The following is an 18345-nucleotide window of genomic DNA, read 5'->3' on the forward strand; positions in this document are numbered from 1 at the left end:
GAAAGGTCTGATCCACAAGGCAGTGGAGCATCGTGAGGAGATGCAGTCCCATGGTAGCCGTTGACCAGCAGCAGGTTCATTCGCCATTCGTTCCATCAGGATACTGGAGCCCATGTGCACCATTGGTTTGGAATCAGGGTTTTCCAACTCCCCTAGGTGGACCCTCCGTGTGAGCTCTCCCCACTCTCGGCCATACCAGGGCATTTGGGGGATCAATGATCAAACGTTTTTGTAAGGTAAGTTATTCGCATGAGAAACCAAAATTTGATGTGTGTATTTTATTCCAAAAAAAAGAACTATATTGTTACTGCTTATCGAGAAATCACAAATGTCTGTATTTTTTGGAAGAATATTATCAATGAAACAGTCAATTACACAAACTTGGATGTCTAACGAACAACGATCTTCATACAGAGAAATGTAAACTTAGCTAAATGCCGTAAGAGAATAAACAAGAGAAATTATTATACACAAACTTTAAAGAAGTCGTTTTAAAACTAGTCGATATGATTTTTCTCTTTAAATTCATTCATGTTTGATTCATTGACTTGATGATCTGAAATAAACGTCCGCAAATCCTCTATGCATCGTTGGCCTCTTTCATGTAAGATTTCTTTGAGCATCGGCATAAGACGGCTTTCGAGATCTTGATCTTTGCTGAAACAAATATAGATAGTAAAGATTAACACCTTTTCGGATGGGAGGAATAATCTATATTTAAAGTACAACCAGTTTTCTGGTAAACAAGTTAATTTCAAACATCTAACAATCTTACCATTATAACAGGTCACTAGAAAAGGAAAAATTCTGAATTCGTTATAAACAAAACAAGTTAATTGACTTGCAAAGAGTCGTGTATCAGGCTGGATGAGAAAATATATGGCCATAGTATGAATGTCGTCGTCCGAACAATGAGAAACTCAAATGATAAAAATGATGGGAACTCGAAAAACAACGATTAGAGTTTGAATACTAAAAACTAAGAGATATTCAATCATATAGTGTTTCACATACAATATAAGTTAGTACTACCCTAAAATATGAGATACACAAGTAGAAAAGCAGAAAGAACATAGGACCTGAGACAGGCATATTGGTTAAAGATGCTATAAATCACATCTTGTCTCAACATATCATAGAAGGAAATCAACAAGAGGGAAAGCAAAGAATTCGAAGAAATAATAACTAGTAGTAAACTGAGAAAAGTGAAAGAGTACAAAGAATTAGAGGACTTGTGTTGTAATATTACGATCAAGTTTTAAATGGGGATAGAAAGTAAGAGTGAATGGGTAACTGCAACCAATCACGAAGTCTGAATTTCCTAGCAAAGTTTGGATTAGTAGCCAGTAATTCAACACGAACACAACTTTTTAGTACCATTTTTTTAACCCACTTCTCTTACGTCAGTCAGCATAGCGAAACAGGGTGAGAGACGGTTGACCAGACGTAACCACCCATTTAATCTAGCATCCACAAAGTTACTAAGTGTTTGATCACTTTTATGCAGTACTCTACACCTAAAATTCAGGGTTTCTCATCAATTCCATAATAGGTTACCAATGCTGACTACACTGATAAAATAATTTTAAGCACGTTCTTCAGGTTTACAAGCCATGACTCACATCAGTAAGTTCATGCAGAACACAGCGCTGAACAATGTACTCGAACTTTGTCCGGATGTAAACAAATGTGTGCACTAAATATTGGGCTTAACATTGTTTGACATCACTTAGCTGAGTATATGACAGACAATACTGGTAGGAAATATCTTCGTTTATAATAGGTCACACCTACCACAGGGGTGGTTGGTGTTAGTAACTTTGATGAGCGTAACATAAAATACCATAGGTAGATTTAAAAATACGAATTGTAATCCCCAGGAATTCGGATTTTTGTCAAATTTTGTTTACGAGTTTAAAAAAATATAAGTGAATCGTCTTTGCAAAGGGTGATTGAGCATTGGAATTCATTAAAAGACTCAGCAATTAGTGCAGAAACTTTTCATTTACCAAGTGCAACAAGTATAGCCTCATGTTAATTAGCGATATACAGGCGTAGGAAGAGACAGCTACTGCGCAATGTAAGGAAAAATAAAAAAAGAATCTAGCCACTTACTTTTGTAGAAAACAGTAGTTTTACACATTGACATTAGAATAAAATGATTAATGCATAAAGTAGACAATGGATGGCGACAATTCAATAATTGCAGCATCAGAACGAGCAACACGAATAACGTGAAAATCATCAGCCAATCGAGGTAAAATATACATTATTGCCAGGTTCGATAAAACACGAACGAGGATGAAAGTAAGCACCCAATCAACAATTGTCTGACCAATCAAAACATTCTACAAAAGAACAAACGCCAACTGGAATTGTAGGCGTAGTTGAGTGTATATTTAAATTACACAACCAGCATATGGCCCGTTAACAGGTAGGCACCGTACGAGTCTCAGACATATTGGCTGGCATCTAACGTAATTATTCATATTAATATCCATTATTTATAAATCAATTCACTGTTCCATACTCTGAGGGTAAGAAATCAGCCCTTATCCGTAGGCAGAGAATATTGCCATGTAATGCTAAAATTGCCAAAGCACAGATTTATATTAGATTTAAGCGTAAGAGGAAGGATACATTACGGACGCAAATAAAAATTACCTTATTAGCATGCGGACGACTGTAGTGAATGCCTCGCAATCCCGTTTATAATCCTTTTAATGTATTAAAGCGTTAAAAGTAAATAGTTACCTCTGCCAGCGCATCTTTACGATCACGAATCAGATTCATTACATCATCTGAACAATCACCTGACTCATTTTCTTCATTATTGACGGATGATGCAGAGCCGACGGTAACTGACTGATTGTTATCTAGAATTCGAAAGCAATACATGGCACATCAACAGTCAATCAATAATCTGGTAAATAACACTAATTCGTCTCGAACGTTAGTATCAAGTCTACTTAAAAAATAAGAGACCCACCACCCACAATAAGATAAAGCACCAAACTTCTCGAATGTATACCACCAATGAAAACTAGTTTGATAATGGAACTAACTTAGTGGTGAAAACATTCGACCTTTAATCACTATCTCACAGGTTTTAACCAACTTATTTACTTCATTTAGGTAGTCATTTAGTACAACCAATTCCTACATTAAGTGTAGTTTGAAACTGTACCTGGTAAATAGGCTCATTAGATCATAGGTTTCGATGTGATTTGTGACGCTTAAAAGAAAATTTACCGATTAGATGTGCATTTTATCTTGAGGAAAAAAAAGTAGGACATGAAAATCAGATTGTCATACGATGATTGATAAAATATTATAGGGAAAATGCCTTGGAACTACAGCATTTGATACGACAGGAGATACTATTATATATTTATGTCCATTTTTATCTAGTTAATTTATAATGGATGTGGTTCTTTGGAATAATTTTTTATTGTGTAATATACAGCACTTTCATGGAACTGGGGAGTTTTGTGCATGTGCATACACACATGTTACTTAGGTGCTTAATGGACTGAAACGAAACGAAAACTGATGCAAATACGCACTGAATATTAAACTTAGCATTTTTTGTACGACAGGGAAATTGAGTGTGGCTTATATCTTGCTGAAATTAGTCAGTCATTTGGTTGTCTTATACACCGATGAATTTTATTGTGATATTATGGGGAACGAATTGTGACTACAACGAGTCAGATGTTAATCATAAACAACGCAACCTAAAAACGAGAGTTTAGTTCGTTTAAGATCAGAATATGCAACCATTTTACACTCAACAAAACTTATCGGCACAGTGTGTAAACATACAATAGCTAACTTTCGAATTTCTACTGGTTGACTTACATAAGTAGACAGAAAATCTGAAGGTCTACTGTGTCTATAAAACCTACCGAATGAATATTTCAACGAAAATTGCCATACATATTGCATGTTATATAATGTACGATTGAGTGCAGTACAAAATAAAGTACTGATAATAAGCTGCATATGCATTGATTTTCCTCTTAGTATAGATGAATCTAGCTTGATTTATAAACAAATAAAATTTATTTAATCAGACATCAGGACCAAAGTATCCGTTCATAAACCATTATATGAGGTATCGGATCCACTATAGTTTATTTATTTGGTTAAATGCACTGACCAATAACAGAGGTTTTAATATATTCTTGTTAATTTCCAACTGATAAATATATTTGATTGCAGAAATTTGAAAGTGGTTGGAATTTTGTCCTGCTGATTCTCATAAATGCTATTGTTCAAGTGAAACGATTAAAATACTAATGTTTTTAAAGTTAAACAAAAAACAAAGACCAAAAGTAATAAATGCTTTGCATCATTTCTGACAAAATATAGTCTAATTTGGAATAAAATCGAACTGAGTGGATATTAGTGGACGATTCGTATATTTGTTACAACCTACATCTTAATCACGTGAAAACTGGTTCCTATCTTCGTAGCTAACTAGGCAAATACATATTTGCAGAACAGGTTGTCATTTGTACACTAATTTGCAAAGAAAATCGTAGGTGAAAAAGGTATTGGGCCCATATTTCGTAAAATTAAATACTAATTAGATATACCAATTGGTTAAGCACCATCGATATTAAATGACATCGAAAGTATAAAATATTGTCCTATGATCATGTAATTACAAACTATGGTATAGATACGTCGTGGATAGTGTGTTATAATAGCACATTAAGTAGCTGAACAAATGATGCGTAGGAGCCTTTTGTTTAACTTTGAAATAAATTAATTCTCGTAGAATTCTATGCATTAACAATAGATTTCATGGTTTTGGTAATCAGGGTAGTTTGGCGAGATTTTTAAAGTCAATAGTTGCTACTAAATTGATGACACGTTGTTTGTCCGAGCAGAATCAAAATACCCTGTTTTAAGTAGTGAAAATAGTTTCCATCTGCTTATGTAGTCGATTATCATTAAAAAAACACTTCCTTAGGAAACTTCCGTCTGATTAACTGGAAAAACTTAATTATTGCTGTCAATCAAATAATCAAGTAAAGATGTAGGTATGTAATCGCATATTTCTTTGGGATACACGAAACAAACTGTTTTACGTTTCCTGCCTGAGATAAAATACTTATAACTTGAAGTGAGGTTGTAAGTTTCTCTTTTTAGGAAGTGATATCAGCCTTTGTTCTAATAAATTATCGTAAACAGAAAGGAAACCTGATTTTGGGAAATCTCGGGTTTTATACAAAAAGAATTAATCTTACGATGAAAAGCAAAGTAGTCAGATGTCTACAGAACAGAATATTTTGTATTCCAATAAAAAACTCAGGAGTTAATTGAGATCCTTGAACTACAATCACAAGTGTAAGGAAAACACACAACACGATATCAGCACAACTTACTGTTTGAGGATGAACTGGACTTTTTAAATAACGGTTTCAGAGATTCCTTTGCTGTTACATTGTTATTTCTTGAGATCGTCACTTGATTACCATCAACTTTCGAAGTATCAGAGTGATCATTGTCGCTAGAATTATTTGCAGATGAAATGGCAGACTTTTTCTTTAGCTTAGCCAATTTGTTGATAGTTGAGGGCCATTTTTCCTCTTTATGGAGATGGTCATCGTTGACTTCATCTTCTGGAGTTCGCCAACGTTTGGTTTCACGTGATGTTAAAGAGAGTGGAGAACGTGCAGTATCCGAGCGTCGAGAATTGTGACTATTCTTCGAAGTACTTTTTTCAATCGTTGGGGGAGAATCTTTAGTTGTAGATTTTTTATTTGCTTTGGCAGCACTCGGTCTCTGTTTCCGATCAGCATTTGCTTGACGTATTGTTGTTGAGTTTTCGGTTCTCGATGTTTTTTGAAGACTGGTTCGTTGAGTTTTACTCCGAGTATGGGGTGGCTCAGAGAGAGATTCTGTGCTGCTAATGAATTTGTTTAAAAACACGTCATAAAAGATCCGCGCAAATAAAACATAGTTAAGCCAAGGTATAGTACAATAAAGTGATCGACAACGGTTCATATCATACCAAGTATATCGTCGGAGTATACCAGCTGTTTTTCCTAGAGATGGTTTTACTGACGGCTGACTTTTATCCCCTGGTTCATCAAGCACCAATTATTGCTGATGCTTTTCCCATCTCTTTTACTTCTGTTGCCCACATCGTTTCACGGCCTTTGCATAAACCTAGTGTTAGACTACATTTCTTTTTATCGTTTCCCAAACCTGCCAGGATTTCTCCAAATAGTAAAATCTACTGGTATTTCCAAAACTTTCAACTAAAGTTGCAGACAGCAACCACTTTTGTATCAATCTGTTAGGATATCATGTCAAACATCAGAGATGAAGTCTCTCTTTCAAACATATTCTTAATGTTCTTGTACTTCAATTACGAGCTAAGGTGTTTTTACTTTTATGTTGAAGCAAGTGGAAACGTGTGCTTTCAGTAAAGCATTATCAGAGTCCAAACATGTACTTCCGTAGGACGAGAAGTCAAGCCTTTCTTATGATAGCTTATTTCTGGTGACACCCTATGGGTAGGCAGTTATAAACTCAACTATCAGTCCATCCCAACCTTGTGTGAAAATGTTTTACCTGAAAGTATTTGCTTTAAATTGATTTGATAAGTTATTTCAAAATCTTTAGAAAACTACCGATTAAACCCCTTAAAACTTATCTCCCTCAGTGATCATCACAGTTTATCCAAAGACAGTAAACTATCATAAGTTTGCCGATGATTCAGTCAGAAAATTTGAGAAAAGCGTCACGACAATTGGGGCACAAAATCTGATGTGAATGTAATAAGTTGAGGGAGATCTAGAAAAGCATTTAGAATAAATGTACATTAAAATATGACACTGATGTAAGACTTAATTGAATTTAATTACTTGTTGGCTGGTGAATGGGCATTCCTAGTTTTTCTACGTTTTTGAGATTCAACTGCAGGTTGGTCTTTTTCATCGCTATTTGAAGCGGCTTCAGCCTTGGCCTTGGAAGTACGATTACGAACGTCATTATAGGGCGGTGAAATCGAATGCACCCGTTTGCGTCCACTGCGATTTCTCGGAGAATCAAAAGCACCATTGGAACTGGCGACCGAGGCACCTGAGGATGAATTTTCTGAAGAATGTCGTGTTCTTCTGGAAAAACTGCCATCTCGGACAGATGCCTGTTCAAAACCCTGTCGAACATGGCGTCTTAGTTGTATTAATCCACTTACCAATGAAGATCCATCTTCCGGATTGGGAGCAGGAGCATTTGAATAAGCAAGGTTTCGTTCGCTCACTGAGGGTGACCCTAGAGAATGCGAGAAAAATTATTTAACGTAAAGTGAGTGGTGTCAAACTACGAAACAAAAAACATTGCTCAAAATGAGCAAAAATTGAAAAACCGAGGGCATTTGCTGAACGTTAATCTGAAAACACCAAAGAAAACTTGCTTGAAACTCGCTGGTTTCTTCGCGTTTGATAGTCTGGAGACGAGTTTTCATCTGCGCTTTGATCATATTGTTCATTATTTCTATTTGACGAGCGACGTTTAGATGAACCTTGACGCTTTCGCCCCTCTGAAGACCGACTACTGCTACTACTTCCATCATGAGAACGGCGAGAGAGATTGCGAGAAGCACGTCGATCGTCGTAAGCGTGACCATTGAATTCTGATTCACTTGCATGCATTGAATCACCCGGATTTGAAGGCAAAGAATGCCTGGAAGCAAAATATTCTTATCAGTAAAATCTTGGGACACATAGTAACATAATCACTAGTTTTTATATTACTCAAAATTCATTAATCTACTAAGTCGTACAGCGGTACTCCCAGAATGAAAAATTGTCGAAACATTTTACGAAGGTCGTGACATGAATTGACAATTTTCTTTCTCCCAGGCGGACTAGCTATAACATAGATCTGTAAGTTACCTGAATAGCTCATTTAGAGAAACTAATTAGTTTTTACATTTAGTTTCTACATGTGGCCCACTCAAATAAGTATGCTTGAGAATATTTGACATGGTATTCAAGGGATATAAACAGCTTATCGATGCCGAGTATTGGTAGGAGGGACGCGTAAGCTTTTGCACGAAGTATCTCTGGTGAGCCAAAGAATTACCATTTGCGAAAACTGCCTATGTAAACATGCTGACACCAAGAGCTATTAGTTTCAAAATAGCGAAGTATATTTCCGTATACGATTTTTAGTGAAATTAGGTTTTGTGTGCTAACACGACTTCAGTATGTTACTAAATCACCATCATGTTTTGCTGACAACCTTGTCGACAGAATCTGATACCACAAGTCAATGGCACAAACAATTCAACTAGTTTAATGTCGAGATAGAGGGCATCAGATTTTATTACAACTTGAATCAACTCATGACTTTCCTCAACCTACTACTGGATTTTCCAACACACATTCAGCACCTGCAACTCTAAATACTTCAAGACCACTGCTAACAAATTCGATCAATAAAGTCTAAGCAAATTTTTTTTACAACACTGACTTGTAAACAGATATACTGTTCGTACCGTACTTACGAAAATAACTTAAATAAGCGTCACTCAAAGCATACTGCTAGTTACTAAAACCATCCAGGTCTCCCGATGCAAATTACATACACGACTGGTACCACATGAAGTTGAAGTGTGTACGACAAATAAGCGAGACAAGTTACCTTGTACGAGATACTGATCGTGACCGAGATCTGCCCGAATTACTAGCGCTCCTTGACGATGACCCTGTGAATGATCGACTTCTTGATACACTTCTTCGTTCCGTGCTTCTTCTATCTGTACTTCTACGATCCATGCTTCTGCGGTCTAAGCTCCTACGATCTATGCTTCTACGGTCTCTGCCATTATCTCTATATCCTCGACCGCCTGAAGAGGAAGAGCCCGTCCGGATCCGTCTAGCATCACCATAGTTCCCAGGAGATGGGATACTCTTTTCTGGGCCTCGGAAACCCCGCTGGTTTGGAGGAAAACGTCTAACCTGACGCCGCTCTTCATACACTGGAAAAGCAACTTCGGATGAATTTTGCAAATTACTCTTTGCCCTAGCTTTTTTGAGGTCCTTGAACCAAGTTAGCTCTACAGGGTAACCAAACATTGTTTTGCCGTTGTGTCTGAAAATTAGATGAATGTAAAGCTTACCGACGAAGCATTTCGCTGGCAATCTCGTGGGACTTGAATCGTATGGCGACTGAGAATCTTTTCTTATCTTCTGAAGTAGAAAAAAACTCCACAGAGCACCTGGAATTTGTTTCATTACAGAAAAAGTCCCTGAACATTATCTAGGAAATAAGTGTCTTACTTCACTTTAGTTACGTCTGTCGTCCCTGGAAGCCCTCTAATAAATAGGGTGTGTCGACTAGGGAGGACATTACGAGGATTGAGTCTATCAAACTGCGGTCTACGATACATTCTTTACAACTTCAATCAGCAGCCAGTTATGCCGGAACGCATTAAAACAAACTCAGGGGATAGTCTTTAAAAACACCAAACTTTGCGGAGCGAAATTTCGAACCTTAAAGCTCTTCTGAGTGGGGTAAAAGAATACTTCCTTGTGTTCTGTGTAGGTGCTCCTTCCATATTTGTTGGTGGAACTTATTGGCTTATCTGGACGTTGAGTGATGATATGCCCTTCCTTACTTTACATCCAGTGATTGCACACAACCTGTGAACCAAATAGCGATGATCATTTTTGCTATGTTTTCCCATTGTTATTTTTTTAAAGATCATCAGACTGTTCTGTTTGCTTATATTCTATCTTTCCCTGTTCGGATACATTTATATTTTGTGGATGGTATGTTATGTGTCCTATTAGCTATAATTGTGTTTCTTTAGGACAACCTTTTAATGGATATGCACACATATTTGTTTTTATGATCGCTATTTCTTTATTCTTACGATCATTTCTGAAGAGACGATGCAGCAAACATTCGATTACAGCTTTCATTTAGACATTTGATAATCGGCTATCGTTTTACAACTATGATGGGATTATAATTATCAAAATTATCTATTATTACTGTTTGTGATTTCCAACCAGTCGTTAGCTGATTGCTCGTTGAGTGCTTGTATGTCTGCTTGTAGTTGCCTGACCCAACTCTTCTCATGAGCTTTTCGTATTTGAAGCTCGATTTCTATAGTGTCATTAATCGTTCTCCCTATGTTGGTATTCTTTCCTTGATCAGCTGTGTGCCATACGTCCAGTTTATTTTCTTTGATTTTCCCAAATAAGTTTGGTCGGTTAATGTAGTCTTTTGATTCATCTATTTTTTTGAAGGAGACTACAATTCATGGAGAAAACGATCAGATTGAAGGTAACAGATTTTGGATTTTGTGGCGAAATCAATTCATTCATTTGACTGAATAGAAATCAATTGCTATAGCTGATGTAAGTTCGTGATGAAAAATCCAAATGCAACTGTAAATCCGAATTCCTCACATCAATTTATAACCCCAGTTTAACCCTAGTACGAAGGTGGACATTCTAAAGATCACTTTAGGGTCACTCAAAGGTCGTCCATCAGTTGTAGCCTTTTTGTGCTGGTGGGTACCCCTCGTGACATCGATAGACGAAAACAGACTAGTGGTGAATAGGTCTTTATTTTGACCGTCCAACTGAACAGTTAGAGTACAAGGTTGCCTTCTTTATACGAAACGTCTTTCAACACTCAGTATATAGTGCCTATTGTTTGCTTATTGTTTATTTATTCGACCACACAGTATCCCAGAATATATTTGACTAATCGTGTCTGCTAGGAAAATACTTGTGAAGTAGTTTGGGTTCGTTTTATTCCCTTTACTTTTACATAGACTTATGAAATCTCCATCAGCCCAGCACTGTAGTAGGGTGCCTTGGTTTTTCGAGAGTTCATTCATTTTATGTAGAACTATCTCATTCAATATATTTCGCACTCTTTATACCATTTTAACAGTTACATCATTGTTTCACAGAGCGTTGTTATTCCTCATTTTCTATGGAAAAAAGCTTAGACCGTATTGCCAGGCGAAACGTTGGATTTACTTCAAATTCATTTGCTGAGATTTTACAAATATATTATTCCTATTTAATGTCTTACATCAACTCGGTGCCCAAATACTGTAAAACTATTCGCTCTAATTTAGACGAAAGTTCTTATATATTCTACGGACTTTGTTCCAGACCACTCAACGTGGGGGGAATGCCGTTTAAACTCGTTTTACTGTTTATTTTTTAAAATAATTCCTAATAACAATTTCTTAATTTCTCTCCACCTATCACTTGATGTACTCTTACAAATTCATAGCTTCCATTTCTGACAGTCGTTGGAGTAATGTATAGTTCCTTAAGTGAGTCATGATCTTTGTGTTGTTTGAAAAATATTTTGAGGTCTCCAAATTTATGATCCATGTATTCATCTTTTACCATCCTTATCTTTTAGGTGGCCTCATATTTTATATTAACTTAGTTTTGGCGTTTGTCTTCTCTGAGGTCATCCAGCCACTTTTCCTTTGATGGTTTTTCTCTTTTATTTCCTCTTTCGGCTGTTCGGCAATAATTATCTGCCACTCTACTTGGCGGTTTGTTTGCCTTCTGTGAGTTCTCCTTTGTCGTTTAATGATCCACTGCCTTGTATGTGATAAGCTGAATTCATCTTCTATAAACGTCGCTATGGCATGCTCAAATTCTGACTTTTTCCGAAGATTTTACGCACATGTTCGACGTCAGTTTGATCTTGTACGCAACTTTAGACTTCTCTTTAGATTTCGGCGTTTCGTTCTCATTTTTCGCGATTACACTTACAAGGTAGTGATACGAATTCGTTTAAGATATGATTGTATACACATCGCAGATCAGACAGATGGCTTGATTCTTCACGACATTTTATTTCAACTGAAGACTGATGACCCTCACTTATACAAAAGGTATATTATTGACGCTTTTATTATATGATGAAAACGGTGAACTCAACGTCATTCTGGATATGTTCAGTAGATGCTATTAATTAAACACTAATCAAACCCGAAATCCAACTCCCTCAATGTCCTGTTGAACAGAAGACAAGATGGTGCGCTACGACCAGCGCGGGATGGACAATATGCCATATATTGCAACTGGTTTCCTTTGGGCAGAAACTGAAAGTTCATTTAATCTCCATGGCCGACGTCTAGAAAAACATACACGGAAGACACGATAGCCAAAGAATTACTCGAACTCTCACAGATGTTCCTCAAAAACTGCTAAATATCCAAGTTTTCTGAGAAAGAAAGGGAAGTACGTTGAAAATATTTTAAAGAAAATTGAAGTTAGAGAAGACAAAGATGCGTGAATCAGATCCACGAGAAGAAAGGATATTGAAGGTGGAAAAATTGTAATTTTTTATGACTTTCACTAGAAAGGATGCATGTAATTCGCCAAAGAATCTGGTTTTCCCAGAGAAATCAATTCCATTGTCGTGGAAAACTATCAGGGAACTACCATTTAGTCATGTGCAGTGTACTATCTTTGAATACAGAGAGGGAGAGAAAGGTAAAAATTTCACAAGATTGTACGACAGAATGGCCAGAAAGTTAGAGAATTTATGCCTGAACCACAGAAACAGGCCACGGAATGAAATTTCGGAGACCAGTTGTAAACTGTTGATCGTTGGGATAAATATTCTGCATTCCGAAATAGAATTAAGTCAAAAACCCAGGACTCCATTCCAAGAAACTGACACAGTATGCATTGACTATGAAGCAATGGACAAATACAATTTCCAGTCAGTGAAAATTCCTGATACTTTGCTCAGTCGTCGTGATGAATCACATTCTCAAGGTCACCCCAAGCTCTCGTTCGGTCAATGATGTCTCCCATCCCAGTGGAAATATGGGTAATGATTCGACAAGGAGTTGCAAAGCAGTTCATAGGGTTTGGCACAAGTTTGGTAGATGTTTACCATGTGGTAAACGTTATTCATGTAATCCATGTACACCTCGTCATACTATATGTTTCATGTGTGGCTAAGTCAAACGCACCAACTCGGTGTGTAGAACTATTGCTCATTTCTTCACCAGTGATAAACCCTGTAATTAGGGTCTTCTTAAGCTTGATGATCTTAATAATCACATGGTATCTTTATTCGTAACTTCGGCTTGCAATTGCACGCTTTGTGAAGAGGGCAGCAGGATTTTTCCTCTTCGAGTGGATCTTTTAGTTTCGACTGTGTCCCAAGGTGCAAAGGCTTCTATATTTATATACGTTGGATCTTCAGCCTCAGTAACACAGTAGTCGCAGCCTTCTGTGTTGAGTGTTCATCACTTTAGGCGCCTTGAAAACACATTATAGAAGTCTGATTTTGTTTTCTCGCGTTTTAGGAGATTTTTATGTTGCTCCCTCTGTGAGTTCGCCGCACAGTTTTAATGGCATAAAGAAAAGGCCGTTGTTGTAGATCCACATGCTTCCTTTAGTCAAGGATGGAATGAAACGCGACAACTGTAACAAGTGGTATCACGTGTGCACCGGACTCACACGGGCTGTATATTAAGGGTGTTGGCTATATGAAACATGCCTCTCTGCAGTCTCTGGGGATTCTTGAGGTGATTGAGCTGATCAATTTATCTGAGAAGATCTCTCTTCATGAACATACAGCTCAAAGAAGATACTACCGTGGAAATTCTGAAGAATCGTCTGACGAAATCCTTGGGGAAGACCTTTCATGACATCGTCTTTTCCAGACGCCTCATCATTCGTGAATGTGTCAAAGACAAACTCTCGCACTGGCCAAATCAGTATGTATTTGTAAGCTCACTTGCCTTTTTGGAGAAGGTCACACTAGCCGCATAATAGAGAGCGCTATCCAAACGCATTCCCAAACGTTATTTCGTGTGGCTTTCGGAAGGTGATATTTCACCAAATTTCACTTTCATGGTGGTGGTTCTTCTGCTTACTTCATTGTATCCCGACACTTTTATCCCTTCACTTTCATTTTTGCTACGAAACCAATTTCCATATTTTTACTTTCATATACGACAGGATTACCACTGCAGTATATTATTCCAACTCCTATCTCTGTTACGATGGAATTTTATCTCGTTACAGTCAATATAGTTGGGCGGTATTTTCTCTTTGCCAACTGATCAATTATATGGCTTATATCTCGGTCCTGCTCATAACCACGGAGGTTTCACAGGCCAAACTTTGAGTTGTCGTGAGAATTTCGGGCTTTATAGTTTTTCTCTGTTGTTTAGAGCCAAGAGGATCTACTTTAGGCAGTCTATAGAGATGCCTTCCTCAAACCTCAGTTCGGTTTACCAGCTCCATTCTAAGTAGTTATGTATATCGTCCTTGGGCCTTTTGTAATCGATTGGGTTTTTAGAGTAGTAGATTGGCATGATTCCCATCTAGCCTTGCTGGTTCATGAGACTAGGCCCTGTTATCCAGGAGGCACGACGTAGAAGTGAGAGTAGACTTTAAATCTGTGAAGGTAGGTTTCATAATTACTGAATAAGACGACAAGCAACCAAATGCCTCTACATCGATATAAGGGACCCGAGAGAGAAATATAAGGAACCAGAAGCATGTGTTCTAGTTGAAGAAGAAAACTATAGTTCTAATTGGAACATAGCTCTCCTCAATTGAGTTATTATGTAAGAGATAACAAAACCCATATGTGACAGTGAACACAAAACAGGGGGTAGAGGGCGATATGCGTCAGCAACCGCTTCAGAGTCAAAGTACCATTTGTTAATTTAGATAGACTGGAGTGAATGAACTAGTAATATTTCAATTAAACGCCCACTACTTAAGACTCATTCAACCCCAGACTGTTTATTATTCTAGTTTTTTCAATTTAACTACCAATCATGAGATTGCACCAGTTATATGAACTCGGCCAACTCTTGTTGTTTATTCCCTTTTTATATCTCTTTGCAAATGTTCATTATACGCGTTTATTGTTCTCTTTGTAACTGACTACTATTTTGCGTTCTGTGCCGACCGTATTAGTCTACATTTTAGGGACAGATTATGATTTTTGGCTATATACATAGTTACCTGTTTCGACCACAGCCCTCCAAAGACTGTGTGAGGACTTATTCAAGAAATTCATCTGTAAGAAAATTTAATTGTACTCCACTTTATACCAAACCAGCTGAGTTGCGGGAGTCTGGTCAGAGTTATTTCAAAGCATATAGCACCGAATGCTTTATTGAAGGAATACATCATCATCATCATCCAGCTAACAGCACATAAGAAAGATAATCTACGTGATATTACTACTACCTCCTCTGGGGTTTTGCCAGATATACTTAACGTTTGGCTTCGACGCTATCCGAAAATCTCGATTTAGAGACTGTGATATGAAAAAAACTACATCTGTAGCCCTTCTGTTGTTACTTTCTGTTCCGAACCCGGATAAAGGGTTAAGCATAGGGATTAACAACCACAACGCTCAAAAGAGCTTAGCCAAAATAGTAAACAGGAGAATCATTTGAACTATTTAAACTCTGACCATGGAGTTAAAACTCTCGCTGTAGCTCTCCCAGAGTTACTGCCGGTCTCAAGCTCGGGTAAAGGAGGAGGGTTGGGCATGGGATTGGCGATCCCATCCCCCTGAAAACTAACCGGCTGAAAAAACGCTGACCAGAAAAAGTAATTCAAACCCATGAATTTAAAGGGTGCTGCAATGGTCACACTCTGCTCTTGTACCTATTCTTACAAAGGCATTTCTATCATAGCGTTATGTTTTGATCTTACAGCCACCAAAGTAACAGTACTTACTGGATACAACTAAAGAGTAATATACACTGAGCATTTCCCGGGAGGTGAGATTTCGATGTAATATGGAACGTCTTAGTTTTTTCGTCTAACTGGAACGGGCCCCTTACCATCTATAGAGATTACCCACGTCGGTGATATACATGTACAGTGAAGAGTTATTTTGCAGACCAGCCACGCTGAACCTGCTGAACATCGAAGTGGCACCTACGGATCTTCCTAAGGGCATCACTCTTCCAACAATCGAAGAAATCAACATGGCCACCAGACAAATCAATAATGGTAAAGCAGTGGGACCGGGCAACATACCAGCTGAAGCACTGGAGTCAAATGTAAACGTAACTCCAAAAATGCTTCGCGTTCTATTCAGAAGGATTTGAGTAGAAGAGCAAGCTCAGCAAACTAGAAAGAGTGATATCTGATCAACATCCCAACATTTCTTCTTCAGTCTTAGCGAACGTCAAATATCAGAATTTACCAAGGTATAGCCGTGCTATTTCTTCTTTAGGACTGTCCGGAGTGTAAATAGTTGAGCTACTTGATTGTATAACTGCCGAAGATAAGTCCATAGCTCTTCTGCTGATGCGCCTGAGTCAGTTTTCCAACTTTCAGTCGAGGTTGAAGAATCGGTTAGATCATATAGATTAGAGCGGGCTGGCACAACTGATTGATAGATCATATCAGACATGAACTTCAATAGGATGACCGAATGATCAATTCTTCCTATAGTTGGGAGGAAAGTCATTTGACTGACATCATCACCGTGAGCAAAGACCAAGATAGACGATGAGTTTTGTAGGTCACATCTGATGGGATCTCTAATGAGTTGGAATAAAGCTAGGGCAGTTGGGTTTCTACAAATTTGTAATCAAACGATTTTCTGATGACCCCACTTCTAAGTCACCTACTTTAAGACTTTTACTCCCGTTTGGTCAGAATTTAAACTTATTTAAGGGGAAGTCAACCACTACGCATTCTAGACTGCGGTATAATACTAACCAATGTCCTGCCCTTTATATATCAGCTGGCAACGCATCAGTTCTTATGTCCTCGACTCGTGTGCCATTGTTTCGACATCTCGTCTGGTTAAGGTGCTTTTCATACACTAGATAATTCCAACACCCCTCCGGCTCAGTCTATCATCCCTACAAAGTAGGAAATCAGGCAATGGAAATTTCACTACTATACATTTCTGAGGTGACAATGACGTCGGGGTTTGATGTGTCCACCACGTTTTTGAGCCTCTACACTTCATTTGCCAAGTCGCAAGCACTTGTATAGCATACCTTTAATCCTATGAGGAACTTTCCCGTATCACTCATTTTGCTCTGAACTTTTACATTATGAAAATCTTTAGACATAATGAATTTTTCGCCGTTTCTAGGGCACCTATTTATTCCCACTTCTGTCAATCGTCTCTTAATACGACCAATCAGATTGAGATCTTTATGGGCATATATTCCTGGTACACTTAGTTCATGTGAATTACTCAGCATTAGGTTTCTTTTATTAGCAGAAGCGAAAGTGACTTTCAAAAAGTGGCTTGCCTAGGCACTTTCGGAACCCACTGTTTGCGCTATTCCATAAAGCTTATGAATACTAACTCCTGCTACTGTTTCTGGGAGTAGCTCGCTCTTTGTGGATTATTGTGGCTACAGTCGTGTTAAAGTTGACCTATGGTTCCTTTTCCTCGAAGTCGAGCGTCTACTAAGCCTTTAATTTAATCCAACGGCACTCAGCTGCGTAGATATTTTATAACGTATGAGTGTAAATTGTTTTAGTAGGGAACTTATTACCAATATGACACTTGGTGCGCTTTATGATGGCTGTCTCCATTTGTCGAAGTTATTTGAGCCCATTTTTTGTTCTTAAATTTATAAGGTATTGAACCGGCTTCGTTTTTAGCGAATTGTCTGTTTGCCTGTAATAGGATTACTCGGTAGGAAGCGAAACCAATTCAGCGTTTTAAACTCGATTTGTAAAGGTATTTTGCATACGTCTATCTGGATCAGTACTGTTGGTTCGTGACACTCCACTAGGACATAAGGAGCCGTAATTAAACAAAATATTCTGCCCTACAGACACAGTGGTTTTAAGGTATTTCCCCACTATCATGTTTGCTGGTCAGTAAAGCCACCCTTACTCCTTTTGTAATGTTAGGCTCTTTTGCGTTTGTGGTATGTATGAATATTGCTTTAATCAAAGCCCATGGTTGGAGTACACTGTATACTAGTTCCATGTCACAGGCGAATCAGATAGATAAAGCATTTGTATTATGGGTTAGACATCCACTAAGTATATCACACTGCTATGAAGATAATTAATGGTATAAGCTATAAAAGATAGGTCAGATTTTATGTGGTTAAGAGATGGTAAGAACTAACAGCAAACCGAACGATATGAAAGAGTAAAAGATTGTAAAATTTTCAGGGCAAGAAAAGTAAAACATTGAGCAACTCACAGGAACTCATGGCATTTTGAGCTTCTTTTGATCGGCCTTAGTTGATCAGCGTCCATAAGATTGGTTAGTTATCTGTCTACTTGTAATAGAAAAAAAGACATAGCACTTGGGAAGAAGAATAAATCTTTAACCATTAGAGATTCGGAA

At 37.8% G+C, this 18345-nt stretch overlaps 1 protein-coding gene across 5 annotated transcripts; it reads right to left on the reverse strand.

Annotated features, from left to right (window-relative positions):
* Window positions 1–54: 54 nt before the first annotated feature.
* Smp_059210.1 (hypothetical protein) lies at window positions 55–9431 on the reverse strand (the record flags this gene model as incomplete). Of its 5 annotated transcripts, XM_018796969.1 has the most annotated exons (12): window positions 55–657; window positions 2116–2585; window positions 2665–2717; window positions 2755–2876; window positions 5397–5920; window positions 6885–7177; window positions 7217–7293; window positions 7532–7704; window positions 8668–9004; window positions 9041–9117; window positions 9146–9274; window positions 9306–9431. In XM_018796969.1, 11 exons carry the CDS (start codon window positions 9413–9415, stop codon window positions 2546–2548), a joined length of 1935 nt encoding a protein of 644 aa, XP_018652057.1. The 5 variants fall into 5 exon arrangements, with proteins under 5 accessions (XP_018652057.1, XP_018652056.1, XP_018652058.1 ...); XM_018796967.1 differs by lacking the exon at window positions 2116–2585 and having other exon boundaries at window positions 9306–9415; XM_018796970.1 differs by having other exon boundaries at window positions 2116–2717; window positions 9306–9415.
* Window positions 9432–18345: the final 8914 nt, after the last annotated feature.

The sequence above is a fragment of the Schistosoma mansoni genome, chromosome 4 (genome assembly GCF_000237925.1).
Source record: "Schistosoma mansoni strain Puerto Rico chromosome 4, complete genome".
Classification (NCBI taxonomy): domain Eukaryota; kingdom Metazoa; phylum Platyhelminthes; class Trematoda; order Strigeidida; family Schistosomatidae; genus Schistosoma; species Schistosoma mansoni.